The sequence below is a fragment of the Typopeltis vanoorti genome, chromosome 18 (assembly GCF_054136105.1).
Source record: "Typopeltis vanoorti isolate ZY-2024b chromosome 18, IOZ_Tvanoo_1.0, whole genome shotgun sequence".
NCBI classification, from domain to species: Eukaryota; Metazoa; Arthropoda; class Arachnida; order Uropygi; family Thelyphonidae; genus Typopeltis; species Typopeltis vanoorti.
The window spans coordinates 40094614-40107187 of record NC_143566.1 but is presented as its reverse complement, the minus strand read 5'-3'; the positions used below and the strand labels follow the sequence as shown (position 1 = coordinate 40107187).

The 12574-nt window shown below is 37.9% G+C and overlaps 1 protein-coding gene across 3 annotated transcripts in view; it reads right to left on the bottom strand.

The window, feature by feature from the left end:
• Positions 1–9938, bottom strand: part of LOC150096609 (retinoblastoma-like protein 1) — a 488590-nt gene extending 478652 nt beyond the window's left edge. For all 3 annotated transcript variants that reach the window (XM_090408756.1, XM_090408757.1, XM_090408758.1), the window contains exon 1: positions 9760–9938. In XM_090408756.1, the coding sequence (XP_090264882.1) occupies positions 9760–9906 (147 nt within the window). In that variant the 5' untranslated portion in view covers positions 9907–9938. The remainder of the gene's footprint in view (positions 1–9759) is intronic.
• Between the last annotated feature and the right edge of the window lie 2636 nt (positions 9939–12574).

Sequence of the window (12574 nt, the reverse complement as noted above, 5' to 3'; positions counted from 1 at the left end):
AAGAATCCTAAGGAGTTCTTTCGATATGTAGCTAGCAAAAGAAAGAATAATTATGGAAGGATGACATTGATTGGAGAAAATAGTATAAAGACAACTGATGCAGAATGTGTGGTGGAGATACTTAATGAGTAGTTCATAAAGATCTTTCAATCTTGTGAATGTGACTTCATGGAGGGATTGAGAGCAGTCGATGATGGGAAGGCGAGACTGACTGTAGGTGAGCAAGAGGTGTATGGGGAGTTGAGTAAATTAGATGTTAATAAGGCTGTGGGACTTGATAATATATCACCGCATATTCTGAAGGAATGTGTCAGAGAGTTGACACCTGCCTTGACATATTTTTTAATATGAGTCTTGCAATCTGTCAAGTCCCTAAGGAGAGGAAGGAAGGCAAGATTGTACCACTTCATAAAGGAGGTGATCGAACTCGAGCATCAAACTATAGGCCTATCTGTGTGTCAGGTGTTTTGGTTAAGTTGTTGGAGAAGCTTGTGAGAACTAGGATCCAGTGTTGGGTTGATAATAATGGTATTATCTTTGATGGACAGCATGGATTTGCTAAAGGAAGGTCATGTTTTAGTTACTTATTACAATAAAGTGACTGGTTCCTTGGACAGAGAAGAAGGATACACAGTAATATACTTGGATTTTGCAAAGGCTTTTGATAGAGTACCTTATGATAGGTTGACAGTCAAACTAGAGCAGATGGGGTTGGATATTAGATTGGTGCATTGGATTGGAGACTGGCTATCTGATAGGTATCAACAAGTTGTATGGGGGAGCGATATCCAGGAAAAGGAAAGTCACTAGTGGAGTGCCTCAGGGGTCTGTTTTAGGTCCATTGCTGTTTAACTTTTGTATTAATGATATAGGTGAAGATGTGGATGGAGATATTCAATTGTTTGCTGATGATGCAAAGTTGGGACGAACCGTGAAGTGTAGTGAAGATGTTGTGGCCTTACAGGAAGACTTGAATAGATTGAGTGATTGGGCAAGCAAATGGGGATGCGAGTTCAATGTTGCAAAATGTAAGGTTTTAAAATTTGGAAAACAAAGATGGGATGTAGAATTTATGCTTCGTGAGAATATATTGTTGGAGGTAGAGGAAATAAGAGAGGTGATAGTGGATAAGGATCTAAAATTTAGGGGACACATCATCAAAATTGTGAAGACAACACAAAGGCTTCTGGGAATGATGCGGAGGACACTGACGTGTAGAAGTAGGGAGATTCTTGTTCCATTGTATAAGGCTTTGATTAGGCCACACATGGACTATTGTGCTCAGATTTGGTCACCGGGTTTTCAGAAGGATGAAGAGATGTTGGAAAGGGTCCAAAGGAGACTGACAAAGTTAGTTTCTGACCTCTGAAATGTCAAGTATGAGGAAAGATTGAGAAGATACAACTTGCAGAGTCTGGTGGACAGGAGGAAGAGGGGAGATATGATAGAGACCTACAAGTTATTAAGGGGTTGTTATAGGATCAATGCTGGAGAAGTTCTACAGAAAATAGTGGGAGATCAGGGGAGAACCAGAGGTCATCCCTAGAAACTGTATAAAGAGGGTGTGAGTAGGGGAGTGAGAGGCAGGTTTTTTCGTGCAGAGTTTTGAATGACTGGAATGCCTTGCCTGAGAATGTGGTGTCTGCAAAGAGTTTGAATGTGTTTAAAAGTATGATGACCTGTATGATGACCTGTGTGTGTGATAAAAGGACCTCCCAGATGAGTCTTTGACTCCATGAGATTTTTGGGTGGTAATAATAATAATAATATTGGAAAATAACACTTTATTACAAAGGTCTTTCATTCTTGTGAATGTGATATCATGGAGTTTGAGAGCAGTTGATGAGGAGGAGAAACTGACTGTACGTGAGCAAGAGGTATATGGGGAATTGAGCAAACTTGATGTTAATAAGGCTGTGGGACTTAATATATCACCACGTATCTTGAAGGAATATGCCAGGAAGCTGGTATCTTTCTTGACATTCTTTTAATATGAGTCTTGTAAAGGGTCGAGTTCCAAAGGAGCAGGAGGAGGACAAGATTGTGCCACGTCATATGAAATCCTGGTTCTCACCAGACTCTCCAACACCTTAACCAGTGGTTAAGGTGTTGGAGAGTCTGGTGAGAACCAGGATCCAGAATTGGGTTGACAACAATGATATTATCTTTGATGGACAGCATGGATTTGTTAAAGGGAAGTCATGTTTTAGTAATCTACTTACTTATTACAATAAGGTGACAGCATCACTGGACAGAGAAGAGGGATACACAGCAATATACTTGGATTTAGCAAAGGCTTTTGATAGATTAATGCATAAGTTGATAGTGAAACTAGAGCAGATGGGGTTGGATATTAAATTCGGGCATTGGATTGAAGACTGGTTATCTGATAGGTATCAGCAAGTTGTGTATGGGGGAACAATATCCAGGAAGAGAAAAGTAACTAGTGGTGTACTTCAGGGGTCTGTTTTAGGGCCATTGCTGTTTAACCTGTATGTTAATGATATCAGCAAAGATTTGGATGGGGATATTCAGTTGTTTGCAGATAATGCAAAGTTGGGATGAACTATGAAGAGTAGGTGATGTTGTGGCCTTACAAGAAGATTTGAATAGATTGAGTGAATGAGAATGGGGATGCCAGTTCTATGTTGCAAAACGTAAAGTTCTAAATTTTGGGAAACAAAGATGAAATGGGGAATTTATGTTTGGTGGGGACAAATTAGGGTGATAATACATAAGGATCTAAAATTTAGAGGACACATTGCCAAAATTGTGAGGGCAACACAATGAATTCTGGGAATGATGTGGAGGACACCGACTGTAGAAATAAGGGGATTCTTGACACAATGAAACTACTGTGCACAGATTTGATCACCTGGGTTTCAAAAGGGCAATAAGCTATTGGAAAGGGTCCAAAGGTGACTGACTCAGGTCTCTTGAATGTCGAATATGAGGAAAGGTTAAGAAGATGCAATTTACAGATTCTAGTGGATAGGAGGAAGAGGGGATAATATGACAGAGACCTACAAGTTAGTAAGGGGATGTTATACGATCAATGTTGAAGAGGTTTTACAGAAAATGGTGAGAGATCAGGGGAGAACCAGAGATCATCACTGAAAGGTGTGTAAGGAGAGTGAGTAAGGAAGAGAGTAGGGAGGTTTTTTGCATGCAGAGTTGTGAATTATTGGAATGTCTTCCTGAGAGGGTGGTGCCAGCAGAGAATTTGAATGTTTAAGGCATGGTATAATGAGCTGTGCGTATTGCAAAAGGGCCTCCTAGATGAGACTTTTTACATGGGGTCTTAGGGTAATAATAATAAATAACTGTTTATTATCAGATCATAGTTTTTGCATTATATCTCTAATGGTTATAATGCAAAAACTATCGAAAAAATAATCAATAAAATGCCATCGTCTTAACCTGCGATAAGAAATTATTACAATTTGCATTCTGTATGTTAACTCCCAACCAGCGATGATGTCTATAGACGTCCAGCTAAATCTGGATATGATTCTGTAACACCTATTGAATAACATGGATAAGTAGTGTAACTGGGTCTCACTATTTCATCCACCTCGGCCAGTAGGGAGGTTAAAGAACTTTGAAAAAAAAAAATAATAAGACTACTTTGACAGATTTAGGGGACACTTCGCCAAAATTGTGAAGACAACACAAAGACTTCTGGGAATGATGCAGAGGACACTGACATGTAGAAGTAGGGAAAGTCTTGTTCCATTGTATACGGCTTTGATTAGGCGACACATGAACTATTGTGCCCAGATTTGGTCACCGGGTTTTCAGAAGGATGAAGAGATGTTGGAAAGGATCCAAAGGCAACTGACATAGGTAGTTTCTGACCTCTGGAATGTTGAGTATGAGGAAAGATTCAGAAGATGGAATTTGCAGAGTCTGGTGGAGAGAAGGAAGAGGGGAAATATGATAGAGACCTACAAGTTGGTAAGTGGCTGTTATAAGATCAATGGTGGAGAAGTTCTACAGAGAATAGTGGGAGGTCAGGGGAGAACCAGAGGTCATCCCTGGAAACTGTATAAAGAGGGTGTGAGAGGCAGGTTTTTTTTGTACAGAGTTGTGAATGATTCGAATGCCTTGCCTGAGAGTGCGGTGCTGCAAGGAGTTTGAGTGTGTTTAAGACACGGTATGATGAGATGTGTGATAAAAGGACCTCCCGGATGAGTCTTTGACTCCATGAGGTCTTGGGAAAAAAAAAAAATAATTAACTTACAAGTCTCTTTCCATACAGTTCACAAACTTAATACCTTCCTTATCTCACCTAAACAAATATCGTCCTCTTTCTATCCTATAGTTAGTTACAATATAGTTACAATATTAAAAAAGAATTGCATGCGAAAAAGAGGCTATGGAAGAGATATAAGGAGACAGGTGAAGAGAAGATGCATGAAGAATATAAGACACAGGCCAGGAGAGTGACTAGTGTGGTAAGGAAAGCAAAACTGGAATATGACAGAAGATTGGCCCTAAGATACAAAGACAATCCTAGGGAATTTTTTAGCTATGTGGCCAGTAAGAGGAGAAATGACTGTGGAAGAATGATATTGTGGGATAAAAATGGGAATAGAGTGACTGATGCAGAGGACATAGTGGAATTGTTCAATGAACACTTTATTGGAGTATTTCATCCTAGAGGAGTCAGTTTTAATGTTAGAGGGATAGGGCAGGTTCGAGGTTTAGAGCTACAGGAGGAGGAGAGTGTGTTTCAGATACTGAGTACTCTGGATGTCAGTAAAGCTTTGGGACTGGATGGTATTTCACCACGAGTTTTGAAAGAATATGCTAGGGAATTGACAGTGCCTTTAACCTGGCTTTTCAATGAAAGTCTGGCTGTGGGAAAGGTGCCCAGGGAATGGAAGGAAGGTAAGATAGTGCCACTGCATAAGGGTGGTAACAGACTGGAAGTGTCTAATTATAGGCCAGTTTGTGTGTCATCAGTAGTTAGTAAGATCTTGGAGAAAGTAGTGAGGGACCATATACAGCATTGGGCAGATGAGGGTAATGTTATCTGTGAGAGTTAACATGGATTTGTGAAGGGGCACTCTTGTTTTAGCAATATGCTAGCCTTTTATAATAAAGTTACAAGAACATTACATGAGGGAAAGGCATATACCGCAATTTTCTTAGATAGCGAAGGCATTTGACAGGGTGCCACATGATAAGCTGATATTTAAGTTGCAACACATGGGTCTGGATGTCCGATTGGTCAACTGGATTCAGGATTGGCTGCCTGATAGGTATCAGAAAGTTGTGTATGGTGGAGCAGTTTCAAGGAGGCAGAGGGTTACAAGTGGGGTCCCACAGGGCTCAGTACTAGGACCTATATTGTTTAACCTTTATATCAATGACATTGCCAGTGAATTGCAAGGGGATATTCAGTTGTTTGCGGATGATGCGAAGCTAGGAAAGATTATTAATAATAGTGCAGATGTGGTAGCCCTGCAAGAGGATTTGAATAAGCTAGATAAATGGGCAAATGAATGGGGGTGTCAGTTTAATGCAGCAAAATGTAAGGTCTTGAGGTTTGGGAAACATCGATGGGATGCAGCATACTCTATAGGAGGGGTTATACTGGAGGAAGTAGGGGAGACAAGAAATCTGAGGTTGATGATTGATAGAAACCTGAAATTTAGGGGACATATTGCAAAGGTGAAGGTAACACAGAGGATTGCTGCAATTACGAGAATGACACTGACCTGCAGTGATAAAAGGGTTATCATTACGTTGTATTAAGTCTTTGATCAGACCACACTTAGACTATTGTTCTCAGATTTGGTCCCCAGGATTTGAAAGGGATAAATTAACTGTGGAAAGAGTACAGAGACTGATGACAAAGATGGTTTCGGGACTGTACAATTTTGGTGATGAGGATCAGCTGAGGGAATGTGGACTGCAGAGTTTGGTGGATAGAAGGAGAGGTGATATGACTGAGACTTTTAAACTGTTGAGAGGTGGTTACAGGGTTGACACTGGGGAGTTCTTTCGCTTGGTTGAACAGCGGGAGGGAGTGATGACAAGAGGCCATCCCTGGAAGTTACGAAAGGAAAATGTGAGCAAGAGGGCGAGGAGTGGTTTCTTTGCATGGAGTGTGGTTGAAACGTGGAATGCATTGCCTGATGAAGTGGTGAGAGCGAGAACGGTCAATGAATTTAAGGAGTGGTATGATAGACTGTGATTCTTAGTGGGGACCTCCCCTTGATGAGTCTTGACAGACTTTATGTTCTTAGGAAGGACCTCCCACGATGAGTCTTTTGACTCAATGGAGGCCTGAATAATAATAATAGTTCACAGAATCCCCTGCTGTTGTGGTTTATGTTATTATGGATAGACTGGTCATTCTGCACAGATCTGTCTTCAGGAATACATTTCACTTAAATAACCAATAAATTCTGTTTAGCCAGCCACTAGTTATCTACAAAAAAAAAAAAAAAATAGGATTGAGTAGAAGAAAACCAAACTGTTACACAAAAGTTATTTTCTTCTGAAAAGACTGTACAAGGAAAGCTGTGAAACACATTCACAACCCAAACCTGAACGAAAATGATTGCCTAAAATGTTCTCAATTTTGGAAAGTTATATGGACTAATACTCACCATTCATGTATGAATTATTTTGTAATTAATTTTTTGTTTATATTTAAAAATAATTTATTAGTTAAATTATTTTATTGTAATTTATTTAGGATATCTATGCAGATAGAGCTATTCTCCTGCAGCTGACAGTGCACATAATATCATGCTTTCAACTGAATTGTTATCTTTTTTGTGTTTTCCTATAATTGTTTTGACAATGGCTTTGAAACTTAGTCGAAAATTTTACAAATAAAGTCATTTAAATTAAACCTCAATTCTTCCTATTATGTCTCAATTTTTATAGCAATCCATATTTTAGACAAGTCTCTGATTCCTAACCATATTCTGAACAGCAATTCTTCATATCGCTAACGGATCCCAGGCATGCAAATCTTACTCACTTTAATTCTTTCTTCTTTAAGATACACTTGTCCTCGGCAACTTCCTGTTTGTATTTCCTTTGAGAACCCTAATTTCTAGAAAGGTGGCTTAGGATGTAAAGAGGGATCTCTGATAATCAATGAGTCCCAAATTTTGTAAAGTTTTATGCAGCCGTATGTGTTTAAATTAGGTTGATTCCTGAATGCAGATGCAGATTCAAAAAAACAGTCTTTTTTTTTTTTTTAATTTACTATGGTGGAGCATGGTGGTTTTTTTCCCAGGAGATCCTGTGAGTTGTATCTAAAACATGGTCTGCAAGGCCAGATTGATCATAATTGTGATTGCAAATGTATGACTTGTGTTCAAATTCAAAAAAGAGACTGTTTTTTGAATCTGCATCTGCACTCAGGAATCTACCTAATTTAAACAAATAAGTTGCATAAAACTTCCCGAAATTTGGCAAACGTTAATTATCAGAGATCTCTCTATCTTAGGCCACCTGCAAATGCCCATAGAGGGTGCACCACCTAAATAGGACTTTAATTTCACTCACTTCTTTTACTTATCATTGTATTGTATTTGTGTGTGTTGTTACAAAAAGCTATTGTAATCCCTGAAGATGTCTCTGTGATTGAGACAAAATATTGGAAGCATTAAAATTAGTTTTAATCCTTTCTCAGTGCTGATAATATTCCATTAAACCTCCAACACGAATGGATTTGTGGAGATAGCGAGAACAGAGAAGTTCAGAAAACAAAAAACAAAAATTGCAAAAAATTATTCAGAAAGCTGCTGTCCATGCGAAGTCACTGATAAGGAAGTGACAATGCCTTATAGTGGCATTGATAAGGCTATATCTAGATTTCTATGCACAGATCATGCAGCATTAGAGAGAATCAGAGTAGCTAAAGGAGTGACTGCCTCAGAACTGGAACGTTAATTATAATATAGCAGATTTGAAGGATTGCTGTCAAAGCTTAGCAGATAAGAGAAAAGGTGACGTGATTGAGCCATAGGTTACTAAGAGGGTCCATTCCACAGATGGAGGAAGAACAATGCCACAAGAAATATTATTAGTGGCCAGTAGATAGTGACAAGATGTGTGTAGATGGAGGACCCTCCTACAATAAGTCCTTGGAGATGTCAGGTAATAATAAGTAGTGCAAAATCATCTTTAGAAGCTCTGTAATGATAATATGGTTAAGGAAGTAAAAAAAAGATTATTTGGAGTAGTAGATGCAGTGTCAGAATGGATGATGAATGTACCACTGCTCTATATATTCAATGTAAGGTATAATGATAAGATTTGCAGTTTTGCTTCTGCCATGAATCTCGACTCCATAAAGAGAGGAAAATAATACTAATGCTATACAGCTTTAGTATAAGGCTTTAACTATATTCCACATGGATTATCTTGCACATATTAATTCACCTGAATTTCTTGTAACAATTACTGAAGGGGAAAAGATGCACAAGCAGGTAACCAAGACAAGCTGATATAAAGTCAACAGCCTCTATATGTAAATAGACAAGTTGTGGTAAAGATACTTAATATGCAAACATTCTTTGCTGATGCTTAGGTAAAGGATTAAAATAAGAATATAATTTCTTGTTAAGCATAATATACAAGATAACTAAAGGGTACATACATGTCATATGAATAAGTAGTGCTCACATTCTGAGATGCTCAACGAACTTAAGATACACAAGAAAAGCTAAACTGAATCTCCTGTGACAACAGCATCATTTAGAATTGGTAACGATATTAACATACAATTAGATATTCACATCACAAAATATCTTATGATTGGTTTGTGTTTCTAATGCAAAGGAATACTACAAAACACACATTTATACAATTCTAAAACAATCTAAATAAAGTAATATTTTCATCTGTGCTTCTGCTTGGAATAGTAAAAGCCACTTTATTCCAAAAATTACTTAAAATAAAAGTCACACTTATAACAAAGGAGATTTTTTACCATTTCAAACTTTTAAAGTTAATCAATTACAATTATTTTCTAAACAATGACATTTAATGAGAAAAATGTTGTCATGAACATATGGTTTGTAGTTAGTTCTGTCTGCCTGGATTCGCACACCAGTCAAAAGCAACAAATATTTTACCATCACAGAAATCAATGGAGGGCCAAAAAGCAGGTACAGTTGATTGATATATCAAACAATTATGACAAATGAATATGTCATGTACGTAAATTGGGTGTATTCTCTAGTTGGTTTGCATGTTATCCGAGGTGGAAAACACACAAACCTACCACACAACATATTTCTTAGATCCAGTTATTGACATAAATGTCGAAATTTGCACATAAGAATTTCCATGTATGGAAAGACTATCAACAATGCCGCAGATTTTAGAAATATATTAGAAGCTTATAATTTTTAAAACGTTAGTATTAATACCACGTTACAGCTGACTGTTACGTACGCCTAAATGATGACGACTTTTAATATCACATAAGGACCGAGATCAGTCAGCATTTCTTAAATTAAAACCACACACACGTTGTCTATTGCTGTCTGCAGTTACAAGAGTTAGCCGAGTATATTTATTATAAGTTGTTCTCGTTTCATTGAATACCGGTTTATAAATATGCCAAGAAGCACTAATGGATCTTCCTATTCCGATACATACATTTAAATGAGATGCTTCTGCTTACACTCGCACTAACCTCTCATAACATCACCCCAGTTCTCCATATCCACAAATTACTTACTTGATTATTTTAAAAGTCGCTATTCATTAAAATCTTACCTCTAAAGTATAAGTTGTACTAATTCTCTGAAATGATTGCCACGCTTCGTCGGAAGCATTTTTATCCATGTTTAGCTCAAAACATAATTCCTGTATCCTCTTTTGTACATCTTGATCTACAGCATTAGAAATGCTAATTTTTGACATTCTAAAAAATATACAAGCTCAGAATTACCGACATATACAAAAAATTTCACTCCGTAATAAGTCTACCACCGAGGACTCCTTTACCAATAACTGGCGGGAAATTTTATCTCCTGTCAGCTGATAGTTCTAAAGATATATATCCGCTAAAGTAAATAGAATAATATAAATTTGAGCAGTGACACATTTAATGAAATAGAACTTTGTTTTTACTTATACGAAGTTTTAAGTTTGCATATGTATTCTTCTAAAATGTAAAGCAGTAATCAAATGATTAAGAAAATTCGGAAGAAGGAGTTTAAATACCCATGATTTACACCTACACAAGTCGTTGGCGAAAGGATACAAAAAATTATTACATTTAACGCGGGAATATGAGGTTGAAGCATACTTCACAAGAAATAGAAGTGCGGCTCTGTGTACAGTTGCCTCTACTGTGAACGCATTGAATAAGAAAAAGTGATCATGTGTTAACGGGAAAAACCATTAACAGGTCAAAATTTTACCGAATGGTTATTCAATTAAGCTTAGTTACGCATACCCAAAAACTTTTATAATAAACAAAATTATTCTCCTATAATTCAAGGAAATTGCTTTAAAATTAAAATGTTAAAATTAAAAGCATGTTTTACACACTTAAGAAAACTAGTGTCATGGAATGAACGCTACTTGATGCAGCTAGAAATTAAGCAAATATTTGTCTGGTTTCTTAGATATTTATATCTTATAAATAAAAATAAAAAATTGAATTTAAATTACAAATCACTAAATAGAGTGATTTTAAAACTGGTCGATTTAAAATTTTTATTTAAAAAAGCGCCGAATTAATTTTGTTTAGACTCCAGAAAACTGAGATTCCGTTTGACTCCTAGTGAAGAAAGTTACTGTAAAAAACTGGACATATATGGGGAAAAAAAATTGCACTTTTTTTTTCTTCTTTCTTTGTGCCTTTAGAAGACCGACTACGCCCTTCTAAAAGACTTGAGTTCCACTCTGATAATGTCAAAGAAGAATCTTTTCAGCTGAAGGTGAGTTAGCCGATATTTGTTAGGCAGGTAACAGATTTTTTTTCCCTCCTTGAAACTCGGGTTCTTCATTCTATAAGGCGGACAAATCGTTCAGAGAACACATAAAGTTAACAGACAAAAATACTGTACAGTGGATGGTGTAGTGAGGAATGGATTGTGCAAAGTTCATGTGGGTCGTATAGTGTAGAACGGTAAATCTTGTAATACTTGTAGTATACAGTAACCCCTTCAATAAGGGCTGGAACGAGGGTTGGATTTATGAATAAGCTAGACAAGTTACAGATTAGGGTTTCACATTATAAGAAAATTCCGCCTCAGTATAAATAACCTAAAATTTACTCACCAAACAGGCCTGATCTCAAGCACGTTCGGAAATATTTACTGCGTTGTGAAAAATTTATTACGATCGTGCTCGGTAGATTTTTCGAGTCGGAGTGTTTTGATTGATAGTGATCTTCAACACAGCGTTCTTTCATTTATATTTTGTTCAAGGTAAGATTTTATCTGACTGAAATTTTCTCAGGCTCTCTCCTGTTCCTGCCCAGTGCCTGGCAGTTGTCTTCTGCCTTTAAAAAGGAGATTTCCACTGTCGGTCTACACTCGGTGGTAGGAAGGGACAAGGCAGGTCCTGTTTCACGCGAAACGCCCTTTAAACTACAGATTAGACTTAATCATGAACACCCCATATGATGACCTAAACTTTAAGGAACTCCTTGCAGTTTTCAAACATGTTGGATACCTCCTTAACTCCAAATGGCCCAGTAGGGTAGAGATACACCAGATTACTGAAGTCGAATCAGAGGACTACCAACCCCCTGATCCACTTTCCAGCACTTCTCAACATAACACCAGGGAGATTATGTTGCCAGCTCTAGGACTCAGATGACTGTACAGACTATCAGGTGGTCAGTAGAAAAAAGCGCAAGAAGGAGTCTTTCAGTTACAGAACCTGAAACAACTGCAGAAGCAGAGGCTCAGCCCAAAAATGTGATAGCACAGATGGACACATCCGTACAGCCCGTTGAAAGAGCAGCTTCAGGGAACACAACAGTTCAGCCCAAAGAAACAATTCCACCAGTGATTAGATCTAAAGACAAATGGTCGACAGTAGCGGAGGTAATGAAGAACACCGAAATCAAGTTCACTTCAGCTAAAAATTCAGATGAAGGTGTCCGCATTCAGCCAGAAGGAGCATCGGACTACCTTTGGCTTACTAAATTTATGGACGAGCTGAAAGTTCCATATCATACATTCCAGCTAAAAATCGAGAAAAACTTAAAGGTCTCGTGGAAACCATAATGTCAGAGGAGATAGCCACTGGCCTCAAGTCACGAGGCTTAGAACCTATAAAAGTTTCGCGCATGTACCATGCAGACAAACGTCCCATGCCTCTGGTTTTAGTAGAAATAAGTAAAGACCAGAGAGAAATATGTGACCTAAAAATTGTTTGCAACCTAGTAATTAAGACATAGCCACTCAGAAGGAAAACATCTGCAGGTCAATGCCACCGCTGCCAGAAATATCGGCATGCGCAGAAGCTTTGTAGAGCAGAGTACAAGTGCGTTAAATGTGGAGGCAATCATCCCTCTCATACATGTTCTAAACCACGCACTACTCCCGCTAAATGCGCAAATTGCGGTGGG